The sequence below is a fragment of the Coenobita brevimanus genome, chromosome 65 (genome assembly GCF_032717465.1).
Source record: "Coenobita brevimanus isolate Jiangsu-jjx chromosome 65, ASM3271746v2, whole genome shotgun sequence".
NCBI lineage: Eukaryota > Metazoa > Arthropoda > Malacostraca > Decapoda > Coenobitidae > Coenobita > Coenobita brevimanus.
The window spans coordinates 37,338,591-37,359,070 of NC_137018.1; the positions used below are offsets into that span (position 1 = coordinate 37,338,591).

The following is a 20,480-nucleotide window of genomic DNA, read 5'->3' on the forward strand; positions in this document are numbered from 1 at the left end:
TATGCTTTTTCCAAATCCATGAATGCCATAGACACCTTATGGTCCTTCTCACAAGCCTTCTTTGCTGTGTGTCTCACTGCAAATACTTGATCCACACATCCTCTGCCACTCCTAAAGCCACCCTGTTGATCACTCACTAGAACTTCTGATATCTCCCTTACTTTCTTTATAATAATTCTTCCATATACCTTTGTTTATAGTAAACAAAACAAAAAAAAACTTCATTTCTTGCACACCACGGGGTGGGATGAGAAAAGGTAATTGCGCAATCCACAGGTTAATATTTAAGGAATACTTAGGTCAAGGTAAACTACCTGATATTTGGAAGAAAGCAAACATTGTTCTCCTATTCAAGAAAGGGAATACACAGAATCCACTCAACTACTGACCAGTGTTGTAAGTAAGATACTAGAAAAGCTGAAAAGAAATGTGTGGGTAAACCATTTAGAAGAACATAGTGTGATAACAGAAAGGCAGTTCGGTTTTAGAAAGGGAAAATCATGTGTTACTATTCTGTTAAATTACTGTGATGTGATAGAGTTACAGAAACATTACAGAAAAGAGAAGGATGGTGGACAGTATCTGTATAGCTTTCAAGAAAGCATTTGACAGAGTACCACACCAAACTTTTATGGAAACTGTACCATCAAGGAGGTATCCAAGGCAGCCTATATTGTTGGATGCAGGATTTTCTCAGAAAAGGAAATGAGAACAGTACCAAGGGGAAATTACTTATCATGGAGGGAAGTGACTAGCGGAGTTCCACAGGGCTCAGTGTTGGCACCAATTATGTTTTTAGTATATATAAATGACTTAACATTGGAAATGGATGTTATCTAAATATGCTTGTGGATGATGCAAAAATACTAAGGAAAATTACTAACAGATTCTTACATAGAGCTACAAGAAGAATTAAATAAACTTCATGAAAGAGCAATAAGTGGCAAATGAAATTTAATGTGGACAAATGTCATATAATTAAGATTGGTAAAAAGTGAAAAGAGACCAGACTGGGATTATAAGTTAGGAAATTCAACTACACATATCAGAAAGGGAGAAGGACCTAGGAGTGGTTTCAGTGACTAACTATCTAGCTAACCATATCAGTGAGAAGGTATATAATATATAATGTATACATGATATTATCATGTATACACTTTTGTGTGTGTGTGTGTGTGTGTCTGACTCTGGGCATAGGCTTCACAGCCTGCTACCAAGGCCCAGTAGTCCTCTTACATGCCATACACCTCTACATGTCACCACTTCAGCGCTAACATCCACCATCCATATTGAATACTGTACATGCCAGGGCTGTCTCATACAGGACTGGTGTATTGGTATTAGCGGGGGTATTTTTACAACATGTCAGCGGGTCTTCTGGTAGATCGGTAAAGTCTGATTTAATGAAATTCAAATCCTTAAACTGTTCCCTGCCCCAGTGGGGATTTGAGCGTGGGTCCAGTAGGACTGCAGGCCACCTCTCTACCGACTGAGCCACTTCCTCATATGAGAAGAGCATTCACATATAGAAATGAAGACATGCTGTGAAAGATAATAACATCATTCATCAGACCAACCCTGGAGTATGCATCAGTAGTCTGGAGTCCTCATCTCAAAAAACACATAGACAAGATTGAAAAAGTACAAAGGGCCACCACAAGATGGGTACCAAGCTTAAGGAATCGAAGATAGGGAAAAAAGACTAAGAGAAGTTGAATCTACCAACACTACAGGAGAGAAGGGAAGAGGAGACATGATTATGTTATATAAATGCATCTTAGGGAAAGAGAAAATAGACAAATGAATATGTAACCAATGGGGAAGCATCAGGAACAGGAAAAAAGAGAGGCAATAAAGACGTTAGGATATTCAATTTCCCAAATAGGGCAATTGATCAGTGGAATGTGCTACCGATTGAAATAGTGTGTGCCAAAATCTTTCATAAATTTATGGATATGTATGATAAAAATGGTTTAACCTGCCCCATCCCGACCACTTTTCCACCACTGACTCCCCCCAATCCCGACCATTTTTGGATTTTTTTTTTTTTTTTTTTTTTTTTTTGCTCAAACCTCCGCTTTTGGTGAGAAACATCGAAAATTCATAGAGAAATCGCTCACCTGAGGTTTAAAATACTCGATACAGGTAGAGTACCTCCCTACCTTACTGGGTTTTCTAACAGGCTGGCACCAAAGAAAACGAGTTCTATGGGAGGATAACTATTTCACACCACTCATAAACTGTATTTATTTATTTACTTGGTACAAATTTATATGTAGTACGAGAGTATATTGGTTTTCAAGCAGTAATATAGGCATTATAAGCATTGTTTCACTCACTAACTCATCACCATACCTGACCTTTTTTTGCCACATTACCTGATCATCATTTCTGACTGTTTCTTCCTCTAATGCTATGTAAAGTTTGTCCTCCACCTTGTCATTGATTGGGGAATCACTTTGGCCCTGAATTTCGTACCGTGGCATGACATGGCTTTACTGGCCAGGTCACTGATAACAGCTGAATTGCTGAGACAATGGCGTGCAGGGGGTGGGGGAGGTCATGCTGGGTAAGGTATTTTCCCTGCCTGGCGTCTTTTAGAGAAAGGTGTCACATGTATACGTACCAAAAATCACTCGCGAAAATTGAAAATTGTGCAAATTAGGGACCTTGCAATTGATTCGCGTTTATGTACGTCGATGGGATTGGCAGTGACAAAACGTGTGGACGTTAAAGAACGTCGACGGGACTCCGCGGGTTAATACATGGGACAATACGATCTTGACTCATTCCTGTAAAGATATGAATAGGTAAGAACAGTTAGATAAGAACACACACACACACACACACACACACTAATGTTCCTGATTTACGTAAATGATACGGTAGATGGAGTGAACAGTTATGCAAGTCTGTTTGTTGGTGATGTAAAGATCTTGAGGAAGATAGAGGTTGAGGAGGATTGTAAAATACAGCAGGAGGATCTGGATAGAATACATGCTTGGAGATGGGCGTGGGAAATGAAATTTAATGTCTATCTATCTATCTATCTATTGCCAGACGCCATAATCCCATAAAGAAATGTAAAATATTGGAAATGGGTAAAAGTATTAGGAGGCCATCACTGAATTACTTGTTGGGTAATGAATTAATCACAAAAATGAGAGAAGAGAAAGATTTGGGAGTGCTGGTCCAAGATAGTTTGTCACCTGAAAAACACATTAACAAGATAGAGAGATGTATAAACTCTTGACTAACATAAGAGTAGCATTTCATTACATGGATGAGATAATGAAAAAATTGATAGTGGCCATGATCTGCCTCAGGTTAAAACATGCAGCGGTAGTGTGGTCCCCACACAAAAAGAAAGATATAAACAAGATTGAGAGAATATAAAGAACAGCAACCAAGATGGTCCCCAGTCTGGCAGATCTGTCATACAGAGAGAGGCTGGAAAAGCTGGATTTGCCTTCCTTAGAGGAAAGGAGAAAGAGGGGAGACATGATTGCAGTGTTCAGGACCATGGTGGGAGTAGATAAAATTGACAAAGAAGATCCGTTTTTATGGGATAAGACAGCAACAAGAGGACACGGAATGAAATTGAAAAAGTCAAGCTGCTTGAAGGATATCAAGAAATATAGCTTTCCTTACAGAAGTATAGACTTATGGAATAGCCTGGACAAAGAGATCGTCCAGTCTAAAATCTTAATGAGTTTAAAGTTAAATTTGACTTAATGAGAAACAGCGACGGGAACCCACGAGCATAGCATATTTCGTGTATATCACAATTAGGTATATTAGGTAAATACATAAATATTTGGAACGACTTAGACAAAAAGGTGGTGCAGGAGAAAAACATTCATGTGTGTAAAAGTAGACTAGATAAATGTGGATATGGAGACAGGCCAACACGAGCATTGCTCAATTCCTGTATACTACAAATAGGTAAATACACATTGCATCACATTTTAAGATTTGGGTATTCCTACAAGATTGCAGTAATGCAGAGTAGGCAAGTGTGCATTATCATAAATAAATGGCAAACTAAGCATTCAGTCAGTTAGATGTACACACACATGGAAAATGGAGTTATTACAACACAACAAATGCATCAAAAGTTGTAAACAACAATCAGCTGATCTCTTACAAGAAAGATCGAGGCAACAGTGAATGATTTGTAGATATTTGTAGATATTCCTGTTTTCCATTGTGAAATAAATAACTGAATGTACAATTATTTTCCCTAACACCTTATTGGTGGATGATAAATATGAGTACATCAACTATATTGCTTAAGAACAGAGTGGGCATACAGAGCATGAGGAAAGGGGTAAGATAAACACTTTGTGGTTAATAGCAAGTATGTATTATTCTGACAGTTATTAGCGTCAGTCATAAAATTACATACAATACAATATGCTGTCTAACCTCTTACAATGTTTTGGGACAATGCAAGGTGTGATATGCAGTCATAAAGGTTTATCTCAACTGCAGGAGAACATTAGGGAGCATGATCAGTATTCACTGAAATTTGGTATTCACGGGAATCTTTAAGGCATAACCCCACGAAAAGGGAGGGAGTACTGTAATAATAATAAAAAAAGACATCCTCATATGGAATGCATTAATAGAGACTGCTGTACGTCTTTTATTTCTTTGTGTGGAACCTCTGCTCCTTGGCACATTAAGCATATTTGGCTGTAGCAAGAAGAAAGTACTGTAGTTATGTGTTGGCACTGAAGGGGTTAAATAAGATTGATGCAGTGTACTGTACTTTATTTAGTGATGGGTTTCAGGTGTCACAACCGGTGGTTGGTGGTGTGGCGAGGAAGGAAAGATCAACCTCCATGGGTCCATCTCTACTGCTTCAATCGAGCACAACGTCGTGAACGCCTCATGACTATCAACACAGGTTTTAGTATCACGAGTTTTATATACCCAACCCACAATATATCTTTCTAAACTTATCTGTTGGCCTTTCTATTCATAACCAGACATTAATCCTGGAGGCAGTGCCACAAACAAATCACCTCCACTTTCCCCTTTGTCAACTGTCAGACAGCCCTCCCTCCATCTGGCTCTGTTCTCAGTCCTATACCTCTCCACCCTATCCCTCCATCTACCTCTGCTCTCACCCCAATACCTCTCCACCCTGTCCCTCCATCTACAGTAGCTCTGATCCCACTACTATACCTCTCCACCCAGTCCCTCCATCTAGCCCTGCTCCCACTCCTATACCTCTCCACCCTATCCCTTCACATCACCTTCTGGCTCTCTCCACCTCACTCATATACACTTAGTCAATCTCGCATTCTTCATTTCCTCCACATGATCAGACCATTTCAAGGTACTGCTCCCAGTATTTTCCAGCACATCACTTTGTTAAATTATGCCACATTAAATGTGTGGTTGGCTACCACCTACCCTGGGAGTTAGTCATAAGAATGAAATATGGTTACAGGCTTGAAAAGTAGCCACACAATTGTCAGTGTCAGGCAAGAAACTCAGCCACGTATACAGTAGGTAGAACTCACACTTCAGACTTACTTCCTTTTAATTGCAAATCCATGCACATGTTTCATTTGCAATGACACCAGCATGCTTGCATGCATAGGCCTTGGTCACCTAATGGTGGCTATCCATTGCGTGATCTCTAGTAGCCCTTTAATTCAGGCCCTTTTCCCTTAGGTTGCAGTGTATAACCTCAGCCCAAGGCTTTTTCAATCTCTCTCTTGCAAATCTACCCTTAATGTTTACTTATCTTACTCTCCACACCCAGTTCCAGTTGTCATTCTCTATCCCCTCCTTATGTCCTAACTCGCAGTTTACCCCTTGTCATCACGCCACTGATACATTCAAATTCCATCCTTCCTCTTAACCCTTCTGGAGACCCTTATTAGTCAACTTTCACCCCCTTTACTACTCCATGGTGACCTTAATGGCTGCCATCCTTTATGGGGTGACTAACTTTCAAATCCTGGGGTGATCTTCTTGCCTCTTTGGTTGGGAATTTAGATTTGGTTGTCCTAAATGATGGGAGGCTGACCCATTCTCATGTTCAGACTGGCACATATTCTGTCATTGACCTCACCATCTCCTCTGACTGTGCCCTTGATTTTTCTTCGGAGGTTTTGGATGATCTGCATGGTAGTGACCATTATCCTGTGTTGGTCCAGTCTACTCGCTCTGTTCCTGCAGCCCGTCTGCCACACTGGTGTCTGGATAGAGCTGATTGGTCTCTCTTAGAGGAACTATGTGTATTTGCCTACAAGGTTACTGATTTTTCAACTATCGATGATGCTGAACGTTATTTTACTAAGACTCTTTTCCCAGCAGGGGTTCATTCCATCCCTCTGGCTTCTGGTGTTTTTTCCTGGAGACCTGTGTCATGGTGGAATGATGACTGCTTTATAGCAAAAGGAGCTTACAAAGTGGCTGCCTGTCAATCGTGATGTTTTTCTAAAAATCCAGTTTCGCAAAGCATGTGCTCACTATAGGTGGGTCATGAAGAATGCTCACCGTAACTCGTGGAGATCGAAAGTTTCTACAGTTATGTCCTCTACTCCAATGCCTATGGTGTGGAAAAAGGTGCACAAGATTTCTAGTAGGTTCTCGCCCTCCTCCCCACTGATGTTGTGACCACGGAAATCTTGTGTCTGCACCAGATGCAGTAGCCTCTGCTCTTGCAAATCAGTTTTGTGCTGTCTCTAAAAAGGATCCTTCTGAGCCGTGTGCTAGCTTTCATAGGAATCATGAGAGGCTGGGCCTTGACTTTTGCTCTCGTGGCAGAGAGCCATTTAATTTAGACTTCAGCCTCCGTGAGCCGCGTGCTGCCTTTTTGGGGCGACACTGCTCCTGGGCCTGAGGACATTCCATATGCTCTGCTCCATCATCTGCCAACTCACTCAATACAGCTTTTATTGGACCATTTTAACAGGGTTTGGAGTGAGGACTCTATTCCTAAGAGTTGGAAGCTGGGTATTGTCCTCCCCATTTCCAAGCCTGTTAAGGACCATTCCCATGTATCCAGCTATCGCCCTGTTAGTTTAACATTGTGCATGTGCAAGCCATTTGAAAAGATGGTCAGTGTCAGGCGTATGTGGTTTTTTCTTAAGGGTTGCTTTCTCTCTCCTTCGCAGAGTGGCTTCCTTAATTTACGGTGTACTTCGGACAGCCTTATCAGGCACGAGATGTCGATCTGTGAAGCTTTTGCCTCCAAGCAACATCTTGTGGCTGTGTTCTTTGACCTTGAGAAGGCTTATGACACTGCCTGGCACCATGGCATCCTCCAACATCTTCATGCCTTTGGTTTACGTGGTTGCCTTTACGGGTCTATGTGGTTTCTACCCTCTCTCCGCCACTGTACCAGGAGGAAGGTGTCCAACAGGGGAGTGTCTTAAGTGTTTCCCTGTTTGCAGTGGCCATTAATGGTATTCTCAACACTGTGCCTTCTGGGGTATCGTCATCCCTTTATGTGGATGACTTGGCTATGTGATTTTCTAGCTCCCGCATGTCTGCTATTGAGCAGCGTATGCACCATGCCTTGGACAAGATTTCTGCCTGGGCCACTTCCAAGGGTTTTTGGTTTCCTCTTCTAAGACTGTGGCTATGCATTTTTGTAGGATGAGAGGGGCACACCCAGACCCTGATCTCCAGCTTTGTGGCAGGAGACTCTGTTGTGTGGCAGAGATGCAATTCTTGGGCCTGATGTTTGACTGCCATTTGACGTGGATTTCACACTTGGCAAATCTTAAAGCATCAAGTATGAAGGCATTCAGTCTATTGAGGGTTCTGTCCCATACCTCTTGGGGTTCTGATCGGAGGACACTCTTGCATTTGTTTCAGGTTTTTGTAACCTCCAAGCTGTCATATGGCTGTGAGGTCTACTCCTCTGCCACAGAGTCCAGACTAAAAACTCTAGATGCTGTCTATCATGCTGGTCTTCGCCTTGCTACTGGGACCTTTCGGTCATCTCCGATTCCCAGCTTGTTGGTGGAAGCTGGTGTGCCTCCCTTAGATCTACTGCGTCAATCTGTTGCAGCATGGTGCTGGCTCTGGATTCATCGCCTTCCAGACTCACTTGTCTGTGAGTGTGTGATGCAACAGTCTTGTTTCTTATATTATAGTAGACACCCTCTCATGCCTTGTCCGTTTGGCTATAGGGTTCAGGATATCATGGAGGAGTTTGGGTTTGTTGGCAGTACCTGTCAGTCCTGTTCAGATCTCGGGAGTTGCACCATGGATGTAGCCCAAGGTAACTTTCAGCAGGTTTTTTACAGGCTCAAAGGATTCTGTTGCTCGTCAGTCTCTTTTACAGTCATTTTTAGAACATTCTAGTCATGGTGGTTCTGTACCTGTGTATACTGATGGCTCTAAATCCACCACTGATGTTGGTTTTGGAATGGTGTTTCCTAATATTAGCAGTGGAGGTAGTTTTCTTTTGGCTGCCTCAGTTTTTACTGCAAAGTTGTCAGCTATCATTTTAGCTCTGAAGTTGGTGTTTGTTCACCGTGGCAATTATTTTACTATTTTTAGCGACACTCAAGGGGCGCTTTTGGCCTTGGACTCTTTTAACTCTTCCCATCCTATAGTTTTAGCTATTTTGGAGTGGCTGTTCCTCTTTCATCATCGGGGGAAGAGAGCGGATTTCTTCTGGGTTCCCGCACATGTTGGTATGGTGAGCAGTGAGATGGCAGATACATTAGCTAAAGCTGTGGCTTCTCAACAGCCCCCAACCAACTATCTGCTTCCTGCTTCTGATGTAGCACCTTACTTGCGGTATAGAATTTGTACGTGTTGGCAGAGACACTGGGATGGTGTTGCTCATAATAAATGAAAAGAAATCTTTCAGAGAGTGGTTGTGCCAAAGGTTGTCCCCTGCATGTCTTGGCAATTGAAGGTGGCTCTTGCTGGGCTTCTCATTGGGCACTCTCAGCTTACACGTGGTTCCTGGTGAGTGGCAAGACTCTACCGTACTGTGATGGTTGCCTTGTTACCCTTACTGTCCGTCACTTGCTGGTCAAGTGTCTGAGTTTACGGGACCTACACCAGAGATTCCTCAGGCATAGAGGGGCAGATGGTGCCTACTGTCTCTCCTTGATGTTTGGTGGAGTCTTAGTGATTTTACTGATGTTTTTAGTTTTCTTGGGGGCGCAGTGGCTCAGAGGTAGATCGCCGAGCTCATGACCGGGAGGTCGTGAGTTTGAGCCTCACCCAGGGCTGCCGTGCTAGGAGTGGTAGTGCGCTCCAGTAACCTAGTGGGACTATTTGGCCATAGTTTCCTAGCTCTGGGATTAATTCCCTTTTAGTTTTCTTCAGGAGCTAGGCCTCCTTCCACTTTTATAGGTAATTGATATTTTATTAATTAATCTTTTATAAGTTTCATTGGATTATTTCTACTAACAGATTTTAACATTATTTTGAATATGCAGTTTTTATTTGCTGTGTCTTTTAGCTTGTTGTCCGTCAGCATATGACCCTGGCAGTTGCACCGTCAGATTTTAATAGAATCAGTCAATCCTCTTTACCCTTCATTTGCAAAAAGTCTGTCATTCAAGGATACACTACATACTCATGTGATCATCCTCATCTGTCTGCATGAGCTTACAAATGGCTCCTCCTTTAATGCCCCGATTTTGTTACTGTACAGCATTACACCTTTAACACTTGCTGCATGCAAGAACCCTTACCATGGAGGAAAAGCCCTGTCAATGACAGGAGAGGCAACAGTCCCCTAAACTTCTTCTAGTCGCTCCTTACCCTTTGCCACCAACCTAGCTCCAGCACTACCTCCAGCACATGTGTCCCACAAATAACAATACTACCCCACATACACTGAAGACTCTCGAGGAAGATTAATCCTCTCCTTTCTCTCTCCTGTATGCTCTCTTTTTATGTGTTGCACACTCAGAATCAACATTATTTTTCAGCCTGCCTCACAACATATCTTATGTGCCCACCTGTCACAATCACTACAGAAAGTTGAATTATTTCCTGCACCGTTGTGGTAAGCTGTGCATGGATATACTGTACTCCTCCTACGACAGTACCTCCACCTGCCTTAGTTATCGTCACTTTTGTTTGGGTATCTTTCCCAGCAGTTTGCTGTTACTGTTGGAAAGTAATTACCAGATTTTGATTCCTGGTTAAGCTTTGTTTCTATAGAAAACCTCAGGTACATGATGGCTAATGCAAATTTATTTCTCTATTTATAGCCAAATGCCATAATTTTGTGTGAGGTGGCAAGTTGTCTGAGTTAGTTGTTTTATAGAGAGGTAAGGGTTATTAACTTGAAGCATGGCTTTTGCTTTTTATTTTTTTCCCGTTCCAGTGAATGTAGATTATTTGAACAGTCTCTTCTCTGACATAACTAATTACAGTAGATACAATACCCTATACATTTACCGTGTATCTGTTTTACGAGCGATTTTTTTCAGAGATTAAAGTGAGAGGATGGTGGGTGCTTCCGCTTCACAGGATCCACAACTAACATACAAATATTATTTGCTCTCTATCAGGTTCCTTTTTCTTGCTCTCTGGACCCTAGCTCACCCCATATGTAGGTGAAATTAATAGTTCAAATGATGCTGTATATATATATATATATATATATATACAGCAAGCTCGCCCCCAATGCGTGGGTTTCATTCCTAACGTGGCGCGTTCGGTGCGAAACCGCGTAAGTTTCAACTACTCCTTATTTTGCTCCCTAGATCTCCTAAACGTGGTCTTTTGATGTTATCTGCCATTGGTAATCAATATGATTACATTAAGTGATTAGAAGGTTTATTTAATGTTATAGCTTACAAATACAGTACTACACAGCAATACTTCAACATTCTATCTATCTCTATCTATCTATTGGCAGACGCCATAATCCCGTAAGGGGTGGCCGTTTGACTCTGAGTTATTTGTTTTACAGGGAGGGGCACTAACCCTCCACCAAACCACTACTTGACACGTAGGGAGCAAGTGTGGTTTGGTTATATGGTTACCACCCAGCGTTGTAAATGGTATCTTGGCTTACAGGAACCATTTGGCTTGTCACTCAATGTAAAGCCACCTGTAAAGGAAAGAAAAATATTAAGAAGTGACAGGAAAGATGGGAGAAATAGGAAGAGAGGAGGGCAGGCACAGAAAAAGAATGATAAAGGCTAAGGAAGAAGTAGGCAGCACTACATCAAGTGAGTGGATGATGGTCGCCACTACTTACCACTAATGAACACCCTCGCTTGGAAAAAAAAGAAAAAAAAAAATCATACACTTTTTTGTTTTCACTCTCGTACCCCTCCATCCCACCTTCCCTGTTAAAATGTTTGAATAATAATGATAATAATAATAATCAGTTTGAGGTAATTCTTTATCAAACGGGTGCGGTGATTCCAACTATATTTTATTATTTTTACAAACTCAAGATGTCAAGGAAAAATTTTAGCACACTATGCAACACAGTTAAGTGTTGAATTTTGACAGTAAAAAGTGATTATGATAATGATTATTATTAATGATGCTACCTGGTTCCTTTCACTCAGCACTGTGTTAATATACCGGTATAGTGGTTCTGGTAGACTGTACCAAGTGGATGCATTGATTACCGCCGATCTCGCCGACGGGACGCATCAGTCCTTCAAAGCTAGGGCAAACCTAACGATCCAGCCTAACCTCACCTAGCCTTTCATCCTTCAAACCCCCCTGATTCTAACCACCTAGGATTGTCACTATACTTAACCTAGACAGCCTCTGAATACCTAGCAGGCCAAATCTCAATCTGAGTCCTAACTGAAACTAATCTAATCTATCAACCTAACCTATTTTAGCCTAACCTATCCCATCCTAACCCAACCAGTCCTATCCTAACTTTACTGATGCTGAAAAATATTTCCTGTACAAAAATCTCAGGGTCTGCAAAAGTCAATTACGTAAACACAAGGCAACATTCCGATGCCGAAACCAGTCGGCGTCAGAATGTTGTCTTCTGTTTACGTATTTGTATGTCGAAGTTTTGCTGTGCAGTACTGTATTTGTAAGTTATAACATTAAATAAACCATCTAACCACTTAAAGTGCTTCATATTGATTACCAATGGCAGATAACAGCAAAATACCACGTTTAGGGAGTCTAGGGAACAAAATGGTTTCGGGACTATTCGCTGTCAAGCCAGTTCGCTGTCACAACAATAACAAGACAACATTGACTTTGATGGATCCCCCTGAAATATAGTTATTAAAGTATTGATTAATTAATAATAAGTGAATGTAGGGAAGAGTAAAGTGATGGTCTTTGAGAGAGGTGAAGTCAGTGAATGTACAGCGAGGTTCGATGGTGAGGAATTGGAAAATGTGAGTACATTTATGTACTTGGGTAGTGTGATGAGTAAGGATGGAGGTTTGGGGGGTGAAGTGCATGAAAGGGTACAGCAGGGAAGAAAGGTTGCTAGTTCTTTGAAAGCAGTGATAAGAAAAAGTGAAGTGAGCATGGAAGTGAAGAAGTTACTACATGACAGTATTGTGATACCAACTCTAACGTACGGAAGTGAAGCTTGGACGTTGTTGGAAGGACACAAGTCGAGAGTGAGAGCAGTGGAAATGAGTTATTTAAGAGGAGCCTGTGGAGTCACATGGAGAGACAGGCTGACGAATGAGGATATAAAGGAGCGTTGTGGTCTTGATGTGGATGTGATAGGAAGCGTTATGAGGAACACACTGAGGTGGTTTGGCCATGTGGAGAGGATGGAGGGTGAAAGACTGACGAAGAGAGTGTATGTAAGTGAGGTGGAGGGGGGAAGAGGGAGGGGGAGGCCGAGGATGAGATGGAGGGATGGGGTGGAGAGGTATATGAGAGAGGAGGGTGTGAGTTGGGAGCAGGGCAGTGAAATGGTGGGGGACAGGGCGACTTGGAGGCGATTTGTTTGTGGCCACCCCGAACGGGATTGAGGCGTCTGGCAATAGATAGATAGATAGATATTTATAAAAGTACTGATTATTTAATATAAGTGTATTTATAGAATGACGGGGAATCATCCAGGGTGTGAATTGTCCTGACAGTGATCAGTAGGGCGGAAGTAGTGGAAGCGATGAAGAATATTAAGTTGGGAAAGGCCCCAGGAATTGATGGAGTGTGTGGTGAAATGCTTAGGTATGGGGGTGAGATTGTTGTGGAGTAGATATGGAAGTTTTGTAGATTGGCTTGGGAAGAGGGAAGGGTTCCAGAGGACTGGAAATCAGGTATAATTGTTCCTTTATACAAAGGAAAAGGAGAGAGAGAAGTATGTGGTAACCATAGGGGTATTTGCCTACTTAATGTGACTGGTAAAATATATGGTAGAATACTCATTGATAGGGTTAGGCATATGACAGAGGAGCTAGTTGGAGAAGAACAAGGGGGATTTAGGAAGGGAAAAGGGTGTGTAGATCAGATATTTGTTCTAAGATGTTTAGTGGAGAAGTATCTAGAGAAGGGAAGGAAAGTGTATGCTGCCTTCATGGACTTGGAGAAAGCTTATGACAAAATAAATAGGCAAGGTATGTGGAAGGTATTAAGAATATATGAAGTGGATGGAAAATTGTTGAGTGCTGTGAAGAGTATGTACGAGGGAGCTAGGGTTACGGTGCGAGTGGATGGTGAGCTGAGTGAGTTCTTTGATCTTAATGTGGGACTGAAACAGGGTTGTGTGATGTCTCCATGGCTGTTTAATATATACATGGATGGGGTTGTAAAGGAGGTGCAGGGTAGGGCAGTGGATGTGGGGGTGACTCTAATGAATGAGGGTGAGATTTGGAAGCTTCTGGTGTTGCTGTTTGCTGATGATACAGTACTGTTGAGTGAAGATGAATGGGAGCTGCAAGGTTTGGTGAATGAATTTGGGACATTGTGTTGGAGGAGGAATCTGAAAGTTAATGTAAACAAAAGTATAGTTATGGTGTTTGAGAGGAATGAAGTCACAGAGTGTGCAGTGAGGTTGGATGATGAGGATATGGAGAATGTGAGTGCATTCAAGTACTTGGGTAGTGTGATGAGTAAGGATGGAACTTTGGGGGATGAAGTGTGTGAAAGGGTACAGCAGGGAAGGAAGGTTGTTGGTACACTGAATGCAGTGATGAGAAATAGGGAGGTGAGTATGGAAGTTAAGAAGTCACTGCATGATAGTATTGTAATCCCTACCCTGACGTATGGAAGCGAGGCATGGACCTGGCAAGAGGGGAACAAGTCAAGAGTGAGAGCAGTGGAAATGAGTTACTTGAGAGGAGCATGTGGAGTGACGTGGAGGGACAGGTTGACGAATGAAGAAGTGAAGGAATGCTGTGGGGTAGATGTGGATGTGGTTGAGAAGATTAGGAGAAATACACTGAGGTGGTTTGGACATGTGAAGAGAATGGAGAATGAAAGACTGACTAAGAGGGTGTATATAGGTGAGGTGGAAGGAGGGAGAGGGAGAGGTAGACCGAGGATGAGGTGGAGGGATGGAGTTGAGAGGTATATGAGGGAGGGGGGGGGTGAGTTGGGGGGAGGGTAGTCAAATGGTGGGTGACAGAGCGACTTGGAGGCGTTTTGTCTGCGGCCACCCTTTGCGGGATTAGGGCGTCGGGCTGTAGTAGTAGTAGAACTTTCTTTAAGTGCTTTAACTTACAAGTTCATACCAGAATAGTAAATATTTAACTTACAAATACAGTACTGTGGAAAAGCGGTACACCAAATATTTAACAAACAAATAAAAAAGGTAATATTCAGATGCCTATCAGAAAACTGGTTATAAGACTTTATTTCTTGTTTGAATGTTATTTAATAATACTTTAACTTGCACAGAAACTTACCAGAACAGTACTGTAAATATTTAACTTACAAATACAGCACTGAGGAAAAGCAGTACAGCGAATCACATCACAAGATCAAAACAAACCGTGCGTGCTGAGCTGATGTTCGAGGATTTGGCCTTTCAAAGGCCTCTCGCGTAAATTTATAGTTTTCGTAATGGTTCTTTAATCTTACATTGTCTTATACGTATCCAAGCACTAACCGTGTATAATTGCGAGCGCATTCGGAGAGAACGTGTTCGGGGTGAGTTTACTGTATATACATATACATATACAGTAATCCCTCCAATATCCGACGTAATAGAGCCATAGACAGGTCCAGATAGTGGTCCTGTCCGTATATTGGGCCCCAGCCTCCTGGACTTGTACTTATGGACCCTAACTCAGAAAAACACCTATACAACTCCCTCTGGACATGCATTGCATTTATTTAAGACCCAAATCACACCAATAAGGGACATAAAAGACTGAAATAAATGCAAAAGAACCATAAAATGAGGTTTTAGAGGTGAATTTATACAATACTAAACATTCTGGGTACTTACAAGTCCCTTGCCCATGGACTGGTTTGAACTGCCAGTTTGCAGTCCACAGTTAATCCTCTGCACTGTAAATTCTAATTTCTTAACACTGCACAACACTGTAAATTCCTTTGTGTTCTAGTGGCGAGGTATTGCAGTTTATTCACCGTTTATTCACAAAAAACAAGCACCAGTGGCTTGCACTGCTATGAGCATCTGCTCTCGATCGGAGTTAGACTGTGACTGTTGATGATGGCGGGGTAACAAGATTTGCCAGATCGCAATGGCCACATTACCAATCTCCTCAACTTTCATTACCAAATTTAACTTTTCATTACCAAATTCATAAAGCTATCATTTATTCTTGACTAATTATACAGTATATACAAGTGGAATTACATGTAATCACTCTCCTTATAATTAACACCATGTTTATTATTTTCACACTATGTTGGGTAGCAGATTAATCAGAGAGAGCAAACAATCCACCATCTCCATCCTGTGTATCCTCATACATGTGAAAAATCCATTTGGTAATGCATTATTCTGATTCATTACCAAACGAATTTTTCATTACCAAATTGGCCCACACTTGGTAATGAAAAATACCAAATGGCAACCCTGACAGGGGAGGGGGGAGAGGGAGGAAGGAAAGGGTGAAGGGGACGATGGTGTAACAGCTGTTCGGCGCCAGGTGGGCATTTCAAATTACGGGAGGGAAAAAAGTCAGATTTTTTTCTAATTTTTTGCGGGTTTTGGCCCATTTTGGGAATATTGGATCCCAGGACGATTATGTCCGGTTAATGGGGATGTTCAGATATTGGGTGTTCGGATATTAGAGGGATTACTGTATATATATATATATATATGTATATGTATACAGTATATGTGCGAGGAGTGATAAAAAAGTTCGGTGAATGTTAGAATAACAGTAGCTATTTTATTGAACATTAGGTGCATACATTCGACGCTCCCTTCAAAGCACTCACCTCCTGCACACACACACACTTGTTCCACGATTCCTTCCTCTGCCTGAAACATTGCTTGAAGTCTTCCTTCTTGATCTCCTTCTGAAGGCTTGTCATCTTGGATTGTTTGTCTTTAATCATTCTTAATGGCACCCTTTCAGCGTATGCTTCAGTTTAGGGAACAACCAGAAGTTACAAGGTGCCAAGTCAGGTGAACAAGGTGAATGCAGCACGAGCGGAATGTTTTTCCCTGCCAGAAATGTCTGGATACTGATCGCTGTGTGACAGGGTGCATTGTCGTGGTGGAGCAGTCACTTGCTGCTCCACTTCTCAAGACATCTGCATCTGACTGCCTCACACAGACGTTTCAAAACATCCAGATGGAATGCTGCATTAACGGTAGCACCTGTGGGGAGAAATTCTGTGTGCACCAATCTTTCCATGTCAAAAATAGCAAACAGCATGACTTTCACTTATTACCTCGATTGACGTGCTTCCAATTTAACGGACTAATTCAGCCAACCTCCATCCGTCATCTTGAATTTTCTGCTAAAGCGAGTTCTGTAACCAAGGCCCAATGTGAGGGAAACTCTTCTGGCATTTTGAGGTATGTTTTGCTTAATTCCTGAAGGCAACAGTTGAGCCAAGTTCCTGACAATGCACACCCAAACATAGCAAACTATGCTAACTCTCAAAGCTACACGCTGGAGCCTGAACCCATAATTAATACCCCCACTTAAATGCATTATTGTGTACTTGTTGACAGTGGTACATACAGTAATGACAGTAATTAACCCCCACCTGCCGTGGGTTTTCCAACATCGCCCACTCCTCCCTACGGGGGATTTCTGTGATTCTGGAAAAAATATCCTTACTTCAAACCCTAATATCTGCCAAACTATAATAGCTGGAGAAAAAATTAAAGATACATAAGACTCACCAATTCTTCCTCTTTCAAATGAAAGTATCCCCACATCTCCAGGTGGTCCTATTGATGAGTAAGGATAAGTTAAAGATGACTGGCTTTCCATGTTTTGGTGGGCTTATCCGGGTGCGTGCCACTGCCGGTGACCTTGGACTCGCTGGCTAGTGCTGGCAGCACTGACTGGTGTGGTGATTGTAACATTGCCAGGCCTCTCGGAATTTTCCACTCATTTTTCAACTTTTCCTCATTCTTCGTCATAAGGATGAATCATCACCCTGTTCATATGGCTCCCCATGGGGTTTCTGCCCGTTTCATAGCACCACTATGCCCTGTAGGTGTGTGGGAAAAGAATAGCTTTTTGATTTTCTGTACTCACTTCTTGCATCAATTATAATAATTTCCCTCTACTATGGCACTTATATTTGCACTTGACATCACCACTATGGGTAATTGCACTTTGAGAAGTAAATGCATTGGCTGTTTCATGCAGTATGGTTGAGCATGAGGTAATTACTTGAACAGAAATTGTGACTAATTTGTACTAATCAAGGACATCGTGAAAATATTACTAATATTATACACAACTTACATTTTTTTGTACTTCACATCACAGATACACTTATGCTCACATATTCACCATCATTTTCTGAGCAACAAGGGAAAAATTAGTTACAGCCAACCAGGTCAAAATCTTTCTCTCCCATGCACTCGTGGTTTTCTTCCATTGTACCAGATAGGATTACTCAGGGTATTTCCAATCTTTTTTTTTTTTCACAAATAACCATAAACAGTAACACTTATTGCAGTGCACTTGTAAGACTTATTATGAAACACTTATAACACTTACTAGATATAACTTATAAATCTCTTACATTTCACTTATGTATAAAAAAAGCACACTTGTTCATATCTGTTTACTATTTACAATTTCCCACACACCTGCTCAGTCACTTAGCCCAGTCTCTGGCGATAAGGGCAGAGCTTTCAGGGGGGTCGATGATGCTATTGGCTTCACGCGTGGGGGAGCGGAATTGGGTGAGGAGGACATGACTCTACACTACCAGTGCCGTGTACAGACTGAGCTATGCGTCTTTGGGGTTCCTTGGGTGCCTACCTACTCTGTGGTTGCCACAGAATATGGTTGTGGGTTCAAACGGTGGCGGGAAGACACTTGCCGCTATACAAGTCAACCGGCATTGCTCCGTGCCTCAAATCGTGGTGGTATAACACATCAACCGGCACGTAGGGGTTAAATGTGCACACATAAAGAATAAGGTGAGGATAGTAGTGAATCAGATTTTTTTATTTTATTTATTTTTTTTTTTTACAGAACGGAGGAAGGAAAAACAATTGAATAAAAAATCCATACTCCAGATTACTGGTGTCCTCTGTTCATAAAATATCTGTAACAGTTAGACTTGAACAGCTGTGGGTTGAAATTTGGAGGGAAACAACTCTGGGAAAGCGAGTTCCAGAGAGATGCAGTTCAGGGAATGAAAGAATTCTGATAGGCAGAAGTTCTGCAATATGGCTGAGTGACATTCCAGTCATGAATGCTACCAGGTGCCCGTGTAGCACGAGGGAAGGCATGGAGAGGTGGCACCATGGACGCAACTTCGTCTGAGCATTTGCCAAAAAAAAAAATAATAATGCAAAGGAGGCAACATTCCTTCTTACTTGCAGGGGAGGTAGTTTATTTGTAATGGCAGGGATGTTAATAATTCTGACAGCTTTGTTCTGAATTTTGTCTAGTTGTTTTAATCCAACCTTTCCATAGTATAGTAAATAGGGATAGTAAACTACCGGTACAGTAAGGCTTACCCCCAAAAGTAGGGGTTCTGCACTTGTTGCAGAATTATACCTGACAACATAGGTAGCAATACCGGCCCCCCCAAACCTGTGTCAGGCCCGTTTGTGGTTTAGTCACTGTCAGAGTCACCCTTGGTCAGCACTCTAGGTGGTACAGGGGTGACAGAGGGGCTGGTGAGCATCAGGGATGGTGCTCCATCTTCTCAGTTACTTACAATTTCTGAGCAAGAGAAAGTCTCATCCTCTCCTCCTTTTCCTGAAACTTAATCATGGTTCATAAAAGCATTGGCTCACTTTAAAAAAATAATAATGATAAGTCTGCAATACCAAGGCAAAGCTGCACATGTGCAGAGCAGTTGTTTACAGTTGGGGGATCACGTGAAGACTGCACGGGCTGAGTGGCGTCGCCTAGTCCCCGTCGCTACTCAGGCAGCTTGGCAGGGACGTGTGGCAGTGCTGCACACCACCAGTTGTGGAGTGTTTCCGGTATGGGCTCGATGACGCGCTCGATTCACAGGACCTTTTCCAGTAATTCGTTGCTTTTTGGATCGGAACTTCCGTAATGGAATTATACTCATTTAACAGAAATTTCCCTTTAAACTGGACAAAGACCGGAAAAAAATTATTCCGTTATCTCAGGCTTCGCTACATCAATGTTCGTTAAATTGAGCTTCTACTGTGTGTGTGTGTGTGTGTGTGTGTATACTGTATATATATATATATATATATATATATATATATATATATATATATATATATATATACAGTGGAAGCTCGATTATCCAGGCTCGGATTATCCAGCTTTCGGTATATCCGGGCCGTGACCCAATGGTTCAGTGGTACAGTAATTCATAGAATTATCCGTACGATAGCTCTGGTTTAAACAGGAAGCATCCAGTTTCTAGGGAGAGAGGCATGGATAAACTAGAGAGAGTCTTGCTCACCCTGCCCCCACCCACACCTGCTCACAACTCGATCACAAGGGTGGTAGGGAGTTTGGTGAGGCAACTGATACTCCTGACGTAGCCTAACCTTGCTTAACTACTTAATAATTTAACCTAACCAGGGCTCCAGTTGGGAAATTGGGAAACTAAATCCACTTTTGTGTACGATGAGTTTCATCCACTATGCCCGAAGCAATCGTACGTACGGCTTAAAGAACGTGATAAAAGAGAAAATCTTTCAGCAAGAGAAGGTAATTTACTACCCTCAAAATAGAAAAACACAGAAAACAAACTGGAGGAATATGAAGTGAATTGGTGAGGTCTTTAGGCTGTATGCTTAGACGAAAAGTAATGGGTTTCCTAGTTTTAGGGAACGAAATGAAACAAGAATGTCTGCTAATCAGAAAAAAAAAAAAAATACTCATGTGTTCTCATAAGTTAGCATTGAGTTCTGCATTTTTCGTTAGGTATCGCGCCTCCCAACACATTTCGGACCAACAGAG

The 20,480-nt window shown here is 41.9% G+C and overlaps 1 protein-coding gene across 1 annotated transcript in view; it reads left to right on the forward strand.

Moving 5' to 3' along the window:
- ova (ovaries absent) overlaps positions 1–20,480 on the forward strand; it is a 425,539-nt gene that overhangs the window by 353,968 nt on the left and 51,091 nt on the right. Inside the window, exon 9 of the mRNA XM_080276474.1 lies at positions 4,797–4,912. Within this exon, the coding sequence (XP_080132600.1) occupies positions 4,797–4,912 (116 nt within the window). The remainder of the gene's footprint in view (positions 1–4,796; positions 4,913–20,480) is intronic.